Source organism: Haliotis cracherodii, unplaced genomic scaffold (assembly GCF_022045235.1).
Source record: "Haliotis cracherodii isolate W230 unplaced genomic scaffold, xgHalCrac1.p SCAF_9, whole genome shotgun sequence".
NCBI classification, from domain to species: Eukaryota; Metazoa; Mollusca; class Gastropoda; order Lepetellida; family Haliotidae; genus Haliotis; species Haliotis cracherodii.
The window spans coordinates 31,450,524-31,466,618 of NW_027266343.1; the positions used below are offsets into that span (position 1 = coordinate 31,450,524).

At 38.6% G+C, this 16,095-nt stretch overlaps 1 protein-coding gene across 6 annotated transcripts in view; it reads right to left on the bottom strand.

Annotated features, from left to right (window-relative positions):
* The window catches only part of LOC139452447 (exocyst complex component 6B-like), a 40,740-nt gene continuing 24,645 nt past the window's right edge, over positions 1–16,095 (bottom strand). For 3 of the 6 annotated variants that reach the window (XM_071233931.1, XM_071233929.1, XM_071233927.1), the window contains 10 exons: positions 15,648–15,759; positions 14,824–14,903; positions 14,245–14,299; positions 13,656–13,728; positions 12,773–12,879; positions 11,908–11,931; positions 3,708–3,849; positions 3,133–3,206; positions 2,554–2,666; positions 1–1,738 (listed from right to left, as the gene is read on the bottom strand). In XM_071233931.1, coding sequence (XP_071090032.1) covers positions 1,603–1,738; positions 2,554–2,666; positions 3,133–3,206; positions 3,708–3,849; positions 11,908–11,931; positions 12,773–12,879; positions 13,656–13,728; positions 14,245–14,299; positions 14,824–14,903; positions 15,648–15,759 — 916 coding nt within the window. In that variant the 3' untranslated portion in view covers positions 1–1,602. Of the gene's footprint in view, positions 1,739–2,553; positions 2,667–3,132; positions 3,207–3,707; positions 3,850–11,907; positions 11,932–12,772; positions 12,897–13,655; positions 13,729–14,244; positions 14,300–14,823; positions 14,904–15,647; positions 15,760–16,095 lie in introns of those variants that run through there. The other 3 variants (XM_071233930.1, XM_071233928.1, XM_071233932.1) reach the window with 2 other exon arrangements.

Sequence of the window (16,095 nt, forward strand, 5' to 3'; positions counted from 1 at the left end):
ACGAAGCAGGTCTCATTATCTGTGTCTTTACCAGAATATTTTGAGATTGTCACCATTTCCCGGTTAGCAGACCAGTGACCATGTCTAACCCTTCATAATATAGTACAGTCTGTGTCGTGTAAAATTCTGTTGGTCCAAGTTAATACTACTCCATATGATACCACTAAACTCTACTGAAAATGATGCTTAGAGCCATATTTGGGCGAATACGCTCAAAAGTATTTGAAACAGAGTGTAACATAGTAGAAAGTGTTATAATCAAATCTATATGCAGGACCTGCAACAGCCCAAATGTATGTCAGGGAGGAAGGTGTTCTCCTTACATTTGTCTCTGTACCACATTCTTGTATCAAGGTTACCAGACTTAAATACTTGCTCAATATTGCACAAAGCTATTCCTGTAACGTCCAGAAGAGAAATAAGAGCTTGTCAAAGATGACCAATTGAGAGATATATCACCTCCTGATAATAGGCCATTAAATAAAGTCACACATGACAGTCTCAAAGAAAACAACAACATGGTTTAATGGTGTAATGACAATTCCAATATCCAAAGCACTGTACTAATCTACGAATCGTCAAGCTTCATAAGCAGTATTTGTTCAGGATAATATGTAGGCATACATCCACACAGCATGGTGGGTGACTTCATGACTTAGAATGCAGAACAAAGAAAACCCACTCTAGCTCTCGACATGCTCATCTTTCATAGATGAATCAGGTTACCATGTTGTACATTGAAATCTCGGACTCAAACACAAACAGGTGTGTTCTGGCGGGTAAGACACACTGCATGTGCATCAGGGAAATTATGAAAGACTTGACGAGAAAGTTTGATCACAGCATGGCACTTTGAGTTGTGGGAATGAATCTCGAGTAAATAGCACATCTTGAGAAAGCTGTCCCAAGATCCGGCCCCTCAGCACCAGTGACTCCATCACAAATGACTTGATCGTAGCCTCCACAAACAGTGTTCAGTAGATCCACATACTGGGCATCCACAAGCATCACGGGTCTGGTAATTATCAGGAACCTCTTCTACAATTTTCCATCTCAACATTAGTCTAATTAATATTCCTTTAACCGATGACGAGTGACATCTATCAATTCCTATCGCCGGGTCATAATGTACCTCTGACAGAGTGTGGACAGGTTTGGTACGATTCTTATAGTACCATTCTGTGCAATGTCTGATTGCTTTGGATAATTAAATCCAATTAATCCACAGCTCAACTTCTGGTTTACATAAACAGATATTCCTTCAAGATGTTCTCAAGTCTCGAGGCTACAAGACTAGTGTCCGTGTCGAAAACTGTTGGTGAAACTGCACAGGCAGTTATCAATTCCAGGTGTGTCAATCATCACAATATTAAGACTCAACAAAACAACTGGGATGTCCTGGTCACACACTCCTCAAGCCATGAAACCAAGTTCTTCACAATGCCCTTCAGATGCCATCAACGAGGAAGCTTCTGAGCGTCCTCAAAACCTTGTCAATGTACTCTGGTAAACCCTGCTCGAACGGGGACTACATCCCCTGCTATCTCACGCAGGTGTCTCTGTCACCATCAGACTCCTCCTTGGAAACAAGCACTACATCAACTAGACCTGAGGTGTGGTGCCATTCTCCAACCCTTTCAGCTGTTTCAGTACTGTCTCTACCAGCTTCTTCTTGTCTCTCTCGTTCCTCTTCAGTGATGCGAACAAGTTGTTCTTCTTCTTGTCAGCATTATTCAGCCTGAATGAGACAAAGGGGGAAATATTAAAGTTATTGATTGCAATGCGAAGCAAATTTGGTTCTTATTCCAGAGCTCTCGTAATTAATAACAAAACATTTAAAGTTTGTCACTGCACTTTCTGCATCAAGTAGATCTTATAATCTCCCAGCACCTCTCTTCCCCCTATTGTCCATGGTGAGTGAGTGAGTGACTATGGTTTTAAGCTGCTTTTAGCAATATTCCAGCAATATCACATCGGGGGACACCAGAAATGGGCTTCACACATTGTACCCATGTTGGGAATCGAACCCGGGTCTTCGGCATGACGAGCAAACGCTTTAACCACTAGGCTACCCGACCGCCCTGTCCATGGTGAACAACCAACGCTAGGGTAAACAAATTGATGACTGCTCTAAGCTCAGTTTTGTCCATTTCAATGCTGAGGAGTAGAGTATCTCAGAGTCGAAGTCAATCATTATCAAGTCACTAGAGTGAAGCATCCAAGTTGTGAAAGATGTCTCAACAAGCACTGGACAATACAAATAAATGTCACACATAAGCACAACCTAATTTTCTGGTATCCCCTCGAAAGTGAGGCATTAGGGGTAGTTGTCCTGTAGGGTACATCAGACATGTACTACAGGTACTTTTCTGACCCACATGTACCCTGACTAAAATCTGAATAAAGAAATGTACCCAAGCTGGTCGATACACAGCACTGTCAATGGCCAGTTAGGGTGCATGTCTGTGTCAAGAGTTTGGCCAGGGTCCATTTCTGTAGTACCCTACATGACGCTAACCCAATGGTCTGCATAAGTCTGCTGATTAAACCTACTTTTCCAGCAAGCTGATTGCAACATGTCGCTGGACGCGGAGGTACTTTGACTGCTGTTTGCCATAGTCTGCCAGGTACAAAGACCAGTCCCAGTTTAAAAACAGATCTAAAAGCTGAAACATAAGAACACATTCACTAGCTTTATCCAGTAGCCTAAACTTAAACAACTAATATAACACCAGAAAATATTACAACTATTGTTCTCATCGCCTCAATGCCTTGATAACCCTGATAAAGAAATGATATCCTCAGAAACAGTACAATACTAGTTTTATATAAAACACTTGATAAAATGTATACATATTATTCATATCTTCTCCTTGTCAGCACTATCAGAGTAGTTAGTGTTACAATACTTCACGGCTTGTGGCCGAAATTCTAGCATAACTGGGAGCATCGTGGGAGCCATGTCCCTAGGGAGATGAAGATCTACACAGGGATCTTGGAATTTCAAAACAACAACAATCAGATCATGGAAACTATGAGCCACATCTCTCCACATCTAGTTCCAACAGCTTGGGGATGAGAATGTTAAGTTGAGGGTGCATAAATCACAACAAGTCTAACTAAATCTCTTACCTGCCGGAGATCAGCAAAGGCCATTTGTAGAGTGCCATCATTAGAACCAGGGACTGGCTCTGAGGCTGCAAATTCTGAAAAGAGTTTTCATAGCAGTTAGTGAGTTGATCAACCTTAACAATTTGAGTTTTTTTAAAGCCTAGTCCAGAGGACTATTGTAACCTTACTTCACTAATCCTAAGTGTTTGTAGCTGGTCCTGCTAAAACAAGACAAAAGTATTTAATATGTTTACAGTTTCTGTCAGTTTTGTTCATTTCCAACTTATAACAAAATTGAAGCACTGAGAACAGGTGCTGAATTACAGCTTAAAATGCTACTACCCCATTCCAGAAAGAGATCATAACTCCCATACTTTAACACAGGCTTACAATTAGCGTTGAGATGGCATTGTGGAACAGACCCAGTAACATCAATTTACTCTGTTGTTGAAAATCAGCTAACCATGCTCAAGTAGGTCAACCATAAATAAAACTTGGGTTTTGATATATAAGGATGTAATGTGTTCTATGTCTACATTAGGACCCCAAAACATCCCTTTTCAAACACAACAGGTTGTTTTATGGTTATGACTCACGTTCACACTGCATAAGGTCAAGATTAAACTGCTGGAGCGAGCCGAGGGTGAGTTGTCGGATGTCATTATCCAACAGGAAGCCCATCATGGTGCCGGCAATGTGTTGACAGGCTGACATACACGCCGTCTTTGCCACCTTCTCCTGTAAACATGCGTACATTGGACACTTGAAACATAGTTGAACATAGCTTATGTAGACATCAGAAACATCAAACATCATGAACATAATGTCTTTTGTAACATTGGACATACAGTCTAACAAAATATCACATTGGACTTTAAATCATGCACAAACATTCATATTTCAGTACAATTACATGGATGATCTTTTCTGTTGGTGCTAACCCTAATAATGTAATATTACCCTTTATTCACTGGGAAAAGACACACCAAAATGATTATAGTGACGGTAAACATGTATAAGCCATATATGCGTGCCTTCTGATCAACCCATGATGAAACATATATTAATCATGTAACTGTAGGCCTTACCAAGCATTGACAGATTAGAAAAAAACAGTTACATAAAATCCAAATCGCTAAAAATAACAAAAACTCTGATTAGGCCACAAACTTATTAAAACATTGGACAGGGAAGTTCTTTAGCATGTTTAGCTTACATCTTTGATACCTTCTTGTCTAGATGTTTGTTCATTGTTAGACAAGAAAGGGAGAGGGTCAATGTTGTTTGTTTATTGTTTAACACCGCACTCAGCAATATTCCAGCTGTAGTCCGTAAATGATAAACAACATGAGCATCTACTTATGCAGTTGTAATACAATGACATGCATCGACCACATCAGCAAGCAAGACCACCCAAACCCATTTGTTGCCTCTTAAGACAAGAATGGCTTGCTGAAGACCAATTCTAACCTGGATTTTCATGGGGATGCAAAGAGCCACTGAATGCTAAATAATTCAGTGAAACTCAGTTAATCCAGACAGTACCAAGAGAAGAGGCTGGATAACCGAATTTCCATAATAACAAATCATAGAGTAGTGTCCCTTGGTTTCTCGACAAACAGGGTGTGAACAAACAGGGTTTCACTGTAAACCAAATAAATCACAATCAGGGCTGAGAATGTTTTTTTAATGAAAGTTAGCAGCGGATTTGGGGGGACTATATGATTTATGCAAATATTGTAATGGCATTACAAAAAGTGATCCTTGACATAATGAAATCCGAGGAATTCTTCAGATCCGCAGAAAATTCTTATCTCTGCACATTACAGAATTCTGAAAGTCTTGTCAATAGTTACATCCCAGTCAACAAACAAACATCTTCGATGTTATATGTAGATAAAGATGATGCAATGTTACGAAACATGAAGTATATTGAAATCATAAAAATGTGGTTACAAAGTTCCAGTGGCCATTCACTCATGCAAACAAACAGTGTTTTGTCAACTAAATGCAAAAAAAAAAGAATGAGAGCAAATAATTAAACATTTATGGAACAACCATGATATTAATGATTATTTCTTTTCATAGCAAAAAAGGGATTTATTTCTCCATCTTTCTATATCACAGAATGTCAAGACATTATTTTGATCCAGTTTATCAAACTGTAAGTAGGAATACAAAACACAAACTTAGGGCTGATCAGTCAAAAGACATTTAGAGTTATCTGTCCAAAATCTGTGACCAAACCAGGTATGAGGTGGAAAAAATGACTCAGCAAGTTACTAGGCCTAATGTACAGCAGTTTTCTATCAAGATGGTTAACATAGCCTCGTTATCTCTTTCATGGTTACATGACAATGTTACTCTAACACTCTACACAAATCGTCAAATCTACAGCACTATTGATACACACATAAAGATACAGGGGAAAAACGATTTAGTAACGGTTTGGGGCATTGCAATACAATCTCATTAAAATCAGATCTTTTACTCCGATACGATGCCTAGATCAAGATATGAGGATGACTCCATAGAAGGTTCCTGATCCAAGCACATCTCAGCTTTCTAAAACGATTGGCTTCATTTCTTTACCACATCGATCCAGAAATTTTTGTACAAAGCTACACAGAACCCAATATTCCTTTGATCTCCCTTTAAGGTGTCGATGCCATGTTGCTCAGAAACGAAGGGTATAACATATCTCCAACAATACAATGGGACTTCATTATTTTTGGGCAGTCTGAAGTCCCACATCTTCCCGAGGCCAAAGAGTTAACTGACAATAAAGTCCAGTTTCCACCTTTGCTGAACTAGACTGGTATTATGGAGTTATATTTTGGAGGGACTAACGAGTCTATGCATACTCCAATCAAAATCCCACAACGAAATCGAAATCAGGGTTCGTAAACTGTCATGCAGATTTCGGTCAACTGCAGGATTTGCAAAGTATGTGCACCACCAACTCGTCAACAGATATTTTCCAAATCTTTTCATCTTTTTAATCAAGGTGCTCATGTGATTTGATGCACTTCGTAATGTAAGACCCGATTTATCACAATATAGATCTTGATTATCGATCAGATTGTCTTGACTTGGTGCTGAAGTTTTGTTTGAAGCAAATGCATGTGATACGAGAGGTGAAATCTGATTGGTCCATAAGAGAGGCTTAGAAGGGACATAACTCGTCATTGCCACTGGTGGCGCTATGATTGAACCTCCAGGCTAATTCGGCAAAAACTAGACTTTTAAAGTCAGTTAACTACTCTTGCCTCAGGAAGATGGAAGTCTCACAGCATATCTGTTTTCAAGATACAGAAATCAGGTATGCTCGTCTGGATGTTTTGGATGTACAGCAAAGTTAGGATCCTTGAAGCTGATTGGATGATTAGAAAGTTCACCTGACATGACCTCCTATGGAGGTGTCCTCACAACTTCACAAAGGCTAGTATTGTATCTGGAGTTAAAGATCTGATATAAATGAGATTGCATTGTGATACCTGGTGTCATGATACACACATGTGTAATGCAAGTATATAGAAAGTGTAACATGTGTTTCATTCAATCATTTCTACTACAGTAAAGACTCATTAATCCGATACTCTTTAATCCGAGAATCGTCTTTATCCGACAAATGATGGGAACCGTTTTAATCAGTGCTAATTAGACCCGTTATTCATACAGTCTCGCACTCCGACTCTGACACACCTAATTTGCAATGAATTACCGAAATCACTCATTAATCAGTCACATTAATCCGACACAGTGATCAGCGTACTCCGTGGTCATCTGTCCGCGAGTACACAGACCCGTGTTTTGATGCGAGACGAGTCGGCGAGTAGCTGCATATTTCAACGGCTGCAGAGATAAACTTACTTAACAATAAACAATTAACGGTACTGCTTTAAATATACAAAACAGGATTAATCACATGCCTAGATTACCTCAATCTCATTAAAATCGGATACAAGTTCTCACTACCGCTGAGGACATCCCATGACAGGTCACGTCAGAACGACTTTTCGTGAACTTTGACCGACCAATGAAATTATTAACAGGAAGTCGACATTAGCCACTAAGAAAGCAGTTTTCTTAAGCATTGCGGCACCAGTTTCAAATTAGCCACTTCCATTCCAGACTATGCTTTAAAAATCAGTCAATTTTGAATCAGTCATACAGTCCGTAACAGTAGTTTTGTGTTAAACTTTAGTGGTTGCATGATTAGAAAACACATTCCGCTGAAAATGTAATACAACAATATGAATATTTCATTTTTCATTTTCCTAGGTGTACGTATCGTTATCTATCGTGTAGTTGTCCAATTTTCGATCACGAACATTTATACTACCTATTTCGTTTAACCGACATACTCGTTAATTCGACATAATCATATGCAACCAACTATGTCGGATTAACGGGACTTGACTGATTATACATATATGTTTTGGATTCTGGTATAGTTAGATTATGGAATAAATTTGAGGATCAAACATGGCAAGTGTCAAGTTTTCATGTATCTACTGCCCAGGTAATATCTGTGAATGTACCATATTACAACAAAGTTTATCTCCACAGCCGTAGGAAAATGTGAATTTGCAAATAAAAATATAGAATTGACTGAATTCACAAATAACCCACTGAAGGCAAATGTCTGAGTGGGTATGTTTTTACACTGCTTTTAGCAATATTCCAGCAATATCATGGCGGGGAAGACCAGAAATGGGCTTCACACACTGTACCCATGTGGGGAATCGAACCCGGTCTTTGGCATGACGAGTAAGCGCTTTAACCACTAGACTACCCCACTGCCTCTAAAGGCAAATGAAGCATGTCTGTCCAACACAGGAAATTGTTGTAACAATCTGTTAGAATAATAGTACATGATAGACAATTGTACTGGTTAAATTGTCACTGATAATTCTTACACATCTACAAATATGACATGGGAAATCAGTTGCAACAGCCTTTGAAGTGATATAGTTAGTGGAATAACATTGGTATTCCTTTCAATTCATCAAGCATGAAATATCTCAGTATATCCAACAAAAAATGAGTACCTGGATATATAGAAAACAGGATGGACTGATTATATTGATATCTTCTGCAAAAGCAGCCATACAAGTGGGATTGGGATAAACTGGGAAGTGTCATCACAGCTGACTGTTTCTTGCAACCATCAAATGTACATGATAGGATTACCATTTGTGTTTGTGAAATAACATTACAGATACACATATGCCAGTTAAATTAAGATAACAAACCATTATGAACTATCACGCTGAACTATCAGGCAATAAAAAAGTATTGATTAGATTTTTATCCAAACTGAGGGACAGTAGGCATTTTATTTTTATCTTAATTTTATTTTTAACAAAGTGTTCAGTTACCTGTATATTAACTGTTGACATGTATGATTTATGCGAAGCATTAATGCTTGGTACGGGTATATATGTGGTGTCTCTCATGAAGCAAAGGAACACAGCAACTCACATAGTGATTTCTTTGTCTGGAAGCACTTGGGGACAATACAATGATGTGTGATGGGGTGTTTGGATGTGAGGCAGGCAAGTATGAAAATCTGATGAATAATTGATAATGGCCCTACCAATGAAGGTTTATGTTAGAATAACTGAAATTTGCCAAAAGTATTTCCAAATTCACCATATGCTCTCTATTTTCTATGGCAGTTTAAGGATAGTGATAAGTATTTTCAGAATTGCAATTTTTTGTATTTGCTTGTGGTGTAATCCTGTGGGTAAACAATACACCATCATAAGAATTGTTTATGTTTTATTAATATTACATACATATATATTTATATATTTGTACAGTAATTTAATCACACTGCCACATATATTTTTTAGGGGGAAGAAATTAGTGTGCAAAGGGTAATGATGATATTGAGAGAAGTGCCACTTACCCAGGTTCGGAATGAAGAAGTTCGATATATAGTCCCACTAGGCTGTGTTTCAAACAAGATTGAGTGGGTGAGTCTTGAGCAGAAGGTGAGGTGTGGTGATGGGGTTTAACTTAATGTTCAAGATTATTGCACTTTTACAGCATTGTGTTGTGTTGTGTTGTGTTGTGTTGTGTTGTGTGTGTCTGCTTCTACTGCCGCAGTTTAACATGGATATGTCTATCCCACTCAGATACTTTATAGTGACTCCTAGCAGACCACTCTTTGTTAAAACCCCTTAATGCTGAGCACCAGGACAGATAACAATAAGTACTATTTTTTAATGTATTTTATAATAATGCGTCCGGGAATCGAACCACCGACCTTCTGCTTTCAAGACAGTCACCAACCACTAGATCACGGATGTTGGTTGGTTTGTTGTTTAACGCCGCACTCAGAAATATTCCACCTATATGACAGCGGTCTGTAAATAATCAAGTCTGGACCAGACAATCCAGGGGTTAATATCATGAGCATCTTTCCACGCGATTGGGATGGATGACATGCATCAACCAAGTAAGCGAGCCTGACCACCCGATCCTGTTATCTACCCCGGAATCTTCACGGGACAGATCACGGATGTGGTCTCTTCAGCAATATTTCAGTTATATCATACTGTCAGCTTAATGTTGGAGAAAAGTGAGTGATTGGGGCTTAGTGGAGATTTGAACAGGATTCCAGTTAAATCACTGCATGTCAGTTTAATGTGGGAGGAAGGCCTGAAGGGATGCAGGTCTCCGACATTTACCATTTTGGTGAAACACGCATCATCATAAGGACTAGTGACTAAAATGAGTTAATCCTACTGGCACTACTGGTAATTGACTGACCTCTAACACAAAGACAAAATCTAAATTTTCATAATTTCAGTGAACATTTTATCGTCATCAGGTATGGATAACAGTGGCTCGTGAAACAAAAACTAATACTAATAGAAATTACCTATCCAGAAAATTAACACAAATAAAAATTATTATTATTTTAATTTAACATGAAATAAACAATAAAAAGGTTTCATCCACTAAAGAACTACTTGAAGGATAATCAAACGATTTATTTCATTGTGGCCTGACTTGGTCACAATGGCAGACAGAGGACAGTGTTGGCTATGTCTGTTGTTAGGCCCTGGGCCCATGCCCTTGTAGGGAAGAGTGAGAACATCCTGGGGTCTAGAGGTACTGCACGACACAGGGAGGGCCGTGTGAAAACAAGTGATCATGCAGACATGGAGGTTTTGCAAATCTGGTTTCTGGATACTAACTTCTAAGGGAAATGATGCAAGCATTCTCTCATGCTTCAAAGATACACGTTGGACTCAGATACATGGCAGGGCCCTGTTCCACAAGGTGATCGTAGCACTACAACTGTATGTCAATGTTAAAGTATTAGAGTTACGATCACCTTTGCGCTGCAATCACTTTGTGGAATGGGGCCCAGGTCTCTAATCCGTGGCAGACTGTAGAATTATATTGCATGTCATATGATGTCATTCATACATTGGGATCCCCACTTGCACATTGTATCACTTCATATATTGTTCATCACTTTTGTGGATGACCTAAAGTCTGATAGTGTAATAACAAGACTAACTTGCGTACGTCAGTACAGCTTTGCTGACACTCTCATTTTGGGCTATGTGCTGGTGGTAATGTATTTGCCTTAGCGAAAAAAAACCATCAAACTCATTCTTTGCATGTATTATGAGCTGTATACACTGCTGAATGTTGGGAAAAGAGTGAGTGAGTTGGGTTTAACGCGGCTTTTAACAGTATTCCAGTTATATCACAGCGTGTCAGCTTAATGTGGGAGGAAAGCCTGAAAAGATGCAGGTCTCAGACGTTTACCACTTTGGTGAAACCCACGAGCACGTGTATGGTGCTGACAAACCTAGAAACATAATCGGGGCGAACCGGGATTCGAACCCATAACCATAGGTTTCTGGCGTGCCCATGGGACGCAACTCCGCAGTGCGAATCGCGGCGCCTTAGACGTCTGGGCCACCCGTGACCCTTGTTGGGAAAAGAAGTGTGCATTATAAATCTGGGTGAATGGATGGAATCTAACACATTAAGTATGCCACAGATGTGAGAATCAGCCATGGATCAGGGCCCCGTTCCACTCATTGATCTTAGCGCTAAGGTTATCACAACACCCATTCTGTAACAGGGGCTTAGACATTAGTAGAACTACGACAGCTCTGTGGAAAGGGGCCCAGAGTCTTACATGTATATCTAGATCTACATGTAAAATATATCTACATCTAACATGTCTAAACTATACAACATTCTGTGATCGACTACGTGACATGTCATGTACATTCCCATTCCTTCATGCACAAGATATCAACTACCAATGAGCAACATTACATATATTAAATGCTAACAATGGATGAATTTCCTTGGATGAGTCAACCAATTTTGTATCACAGCAATGTATTGATGATAGATCCATGTTCATTCCTGACAGTTCAAAATGCAAATGCAAATCATTTTGTTACTTTTACATTTCTTGCAAAATGTGCAAAATTCAAAATTGTTAAATCTTGCAATTCCATACTTCGTATCTCAAAACTACCTCGCACACTACAAACATGACAATTAATGGAATAAAAAAATTTTCATTTTGTAATCATTTTCTTATTACCATGGTTACAGAATACAGCTACACAAGAAAACCTTTGTTTTGTTAGGCTGCAATAAGGTCTTGCAAATTGTATTGTTAAATGTTTAATTACCTGCAAAACTTGGTCATAATTATGTGCAAAATTAACTGTCAAAACCAAATCTAGTGTGTGCTCAGAATAGCATGCACTCATTCTCAATCTTATATTCTAGTCAGTTTACCAAAGCTGGGGTCTTAATTCTCATCTGTAACAAACATCAACAGATTGTGTGTACTAACTTCATTTCACTACGAAGAAACGGGGCTTCGTGGCACAAAACACTGGACTGGAATTTGAACTGTGGGGCTTCATGAACATCGAAATGCAGATACATCTATACATTGTGTTTCCTGATACTGTAGCAATACACAGTGAGTGAGATGTGTTTAACACCACTTTCAACCGTATTTCAGTCATACCATGGCATTTCAGCTTGACATAGGAAGAAAGCCCCAAATGACGCAGGTCAAAGACGTTTACCACTTTGGTGAAACCTATAAGCATGTGTATGGTGCTGACAAACCTAGAAACATGATCCAGGGTGAATCTGGGAATTAAGATCAGGATCATAGGTTTCTGCCGGAGATGATTTAGTCACCCTTTCCCATAAATTAACCCATAAATAAGAACCTAGTGAATGTTCCTGGTTACCATATTGCCCTAGACTTGTCTAATTCTGTTTGGTCATGCATGTCTTTACACTTCTGTGCCCTCGTCCCTATGTAGGGACTTACTCTCACAAAAAACATTCTTATAGACAGAAATGTTAACACACTGCCATGTGGTAGACGATTCTTATGCCACTGTTATCACTTATAATTGATTCTATCATAGTGTTGCATAAATTCTATGACATCTCACTTCACAACAACTCATGCAAGAAAATGAATCATAAAGAAAAGCAGTGCGTATCAAAGAAAGCACAAGTTAAATTAAAGAAATTAGTTGTGTTTAAGCAAAGTAAAAGCTTGGAGTTCTATTCAGCACAGAAATGTCACCAACAAGCCTGTGATCTATGTCTTAAAGAGACGACAGGTGGTACTCACAGGTAGGTTTGTGAAGGACATGAACGTGCTCTGCAGGAAGGCCACAAGATCCATGAGATAACCACTAGCATGGCCTGAAGATTCAGCCAACATCCAGTTGTAATTAGCTGCAATAAAACATAACCTTCACGCTGACATCTGACCATAGAATTCCACTTGCAAATCAATGTTGTTTTATATCTTGATGACATCTCAACAACATGTTTCAAAATTCATTCAAAAAACATTACCTAATGACTTAGGGATTTCCTGGGTCTTTCTATTTTCATAATTGGACGTGGGGTGCTTGTCATGTACATGCTGATGACATGTGGCCTGTTTCAAGTAATCTTAATTACATATGCCCAGAAGCAAACATAGATAGGGATTTCAATGTTAGATTGAGGAAATCAACCATAGACAATCTGAACTTTGTAACAAGCAAATTACAATGTTGATAAATTTAATGATTTAAATAGCCATACTTATTTTGCATCCCTAAGGTCCCACAATGTAAATTATTTGCATCTATTTACAGTTGTACGTTTATTTCATTTAAACAGAATTCTTTAATACTGAAGGACAAGATTACATTAACATTTGAACATTTTCTACAACCAAAAAATCGTACATTTTTTAATGATGCATATCTACTTAATCATTGTGTATTCATTCATTGTTGCTGTGTAATATATGTCGTTGTTGATAAACATGATGAAACCAAAATAACGCTTTGCATGAGTTATCTCCCTTTGATTATAAGCATCATTGATGGCAACAACCATCAGTCCAAAAATTCAAGAAGAATAGTCTTATTTTAATGTGCACATGTCCTTGGTAGTGTGAATGCCTTCTTTCATCCTTCTATCACCATCACAAAGCAAAAACATTTCCAGACACCTACCTAGTTCTAAGAACTCATCTATTTTCAGATTCAGCTGCTGGTATATATGCTGTTCTGCATCATTCCGTGCATCCTGGAAACAAATGCCAAAGTATAATTTCCACTCTGTGTCTTTAGCCACAAGTCTGAAGCTTGAGACCAGTAAAAGTCTGTTCCGTCTAATAAGCTCAGCTAATAGTAGTCCATGTAACACTTAAATCTACTGAAAATGATGCCTAGAACCATCTTTGGGCCAGAAAACACTTTAGCACTGACAGATATACTATCAACAGCATGATTTATTCACCAAGATGACATGGAAATACAGACTTTACTGTGATTCTGATTGCTGAATAATTCCAGGACATTCTGAGGCTCCAAATAATGCATACCTGCTTAATTACTATGAAGACATGAAACTTTTATGGCGAAAAACAGTCTCATTGATTGTCACAATGTTCCTTGGCTAATGCTTGTCTTCATATCAGAAATGTTTCATGCGTCCATGTTCAACAAACTTCAAAATGCAAATCAAGAACTTGCTAATTATTAGTCCTCATCAAATAAATGTTAACTTGAAACAATACCCTTGTCACTCATCTCTTCTTACCTTGAACATAGATGTCCCATGCAACCTGGCAATATGGACGCTATCTTTTTCAGCACTGTAAAAAACAGAACAAAATACACAATTACCTAGTCACACAACATAACACTCACATGGTGAAATCACATCATAGATAATCAACAAGTCAACTTCCCAAAAATAGCAACTAATATTTTGTCTGTGACCAACCATGAGATAAGAATCTTCCTGAGGTAAGGGAGTTAACTGACTGTAAAAGTCCAGTCTTCACCCTTGCCGAACTAGGCTGGAATTTCTGGGCTTGATCATAGCGCCACTAGTGGCTATTACGAGTTAAGTCCCTCCTCACATTTTTTGTTGTTGCTTAATGCTGCCATATGATGGCATTCTGTTAATAATTGAGTCTGGATCAGACAATCCAGTGATTGACAAAATGAACATCACACCTGATCACCCGATTCATTTTGTCGCCTCTTCAGACAAAAATAGGTTGGTGGTACATGTATTCTTACCAGGAATGCCCATTAAGTGTTTACAAAACATGATCTATGTGACAAAACAGTAGCTGATGCATGAGCAACATGTTATGAGATAGTCCCCTACCCGGTTATACTGGAGATGTACTCCTCGAGATGTTCACATGATCGCTCCAGATAGTTCATGTTGATAGAGATCTGGATTAACTGCAATGAGAGAACACAGTGCAACAACAAACTATCACAGGTTTATGTGTTACACTTTCCTTGGCAACCTTCACAAGAACCCCATTAGACAGAGGATCCCTACAGAGTGACCGGCTCACCCCTTCACATCTAATTAGCCCAGCCAAATTACTAAGCTCCCATAAGAGTGTGTGCATCTGCTGTTTATGATGTACTCAGCAAATACTCTAGCTACATCATCATCTGTAAATAATAGAATCTGGACCAGACAATCCAGTGATTGTTAATGAGCACCATCAACTCCGTTGAGGTTTGATGATTACCATCTTATTCCCTTCATAAATAAAAACATGTTGCAGAACTACTGTTAAATTATGATGTGCTTGGTGAATATTTCCATCTATGCTCCTTGTCTTGTCACTAACAGGTCTGAGCACCACCAAGAGCACCTTAAGAATCAGCACCTTACATGGCAGTCAGTCAGGTACTAAAGTCACAGCAACTTCACTTATATATAGGCCTAACGATCATTTAGAACTTGTGTTGAAGTACATGACCATTTGTTGGGCTAATACAACTTGTTGAAAAGACAAGTATACATGTATATCAAGTCAACTATCAAGGTGCAGGCATATCAACTCAGTACCTGGAGAGAAAGCAAATTTTCACCTTGGACAATAATTTCTGCACAACAATGCCGCATATATTCTCCAACCATGCATATATACAAGTGACAGATTTACATGGTTGACAAGCCAAACATACCTGTATTAAGCTAAGTCTTGGTGTTTTGATGAGGTTGGACAGACAGTTACCAAGGGTCTTTGTGAGCAGCTGATTGGCAGACTTCCTGATCATGTCGTCTATCTCAGTGTGACTGAAGCAGAAACCGCATGATGAGTGAACAAAGGTATCTTTATGCCGTTGTCATCAATGTTCAAACCATGTGTCTGCCTGTAAATAATGCAGTAGACTGAATAATGAACATGATCATTTCCTCCTCCGTTGATGATAGACAATCAGCCAAATTCCAGAGCCCAGAGCTTGATGTAATATTTAGAGCCATTGAGAACTTACTCACAATTCATTATTCACATTGTGTATTGATAGTTTTCTTTTGCTATTCAAAATACCGTTTTCGACATAATAAGCGCCCCAATTTAATCATTTTCGATGGATTTTAGTGTTATTATATGGACTATCATTAGCCAAG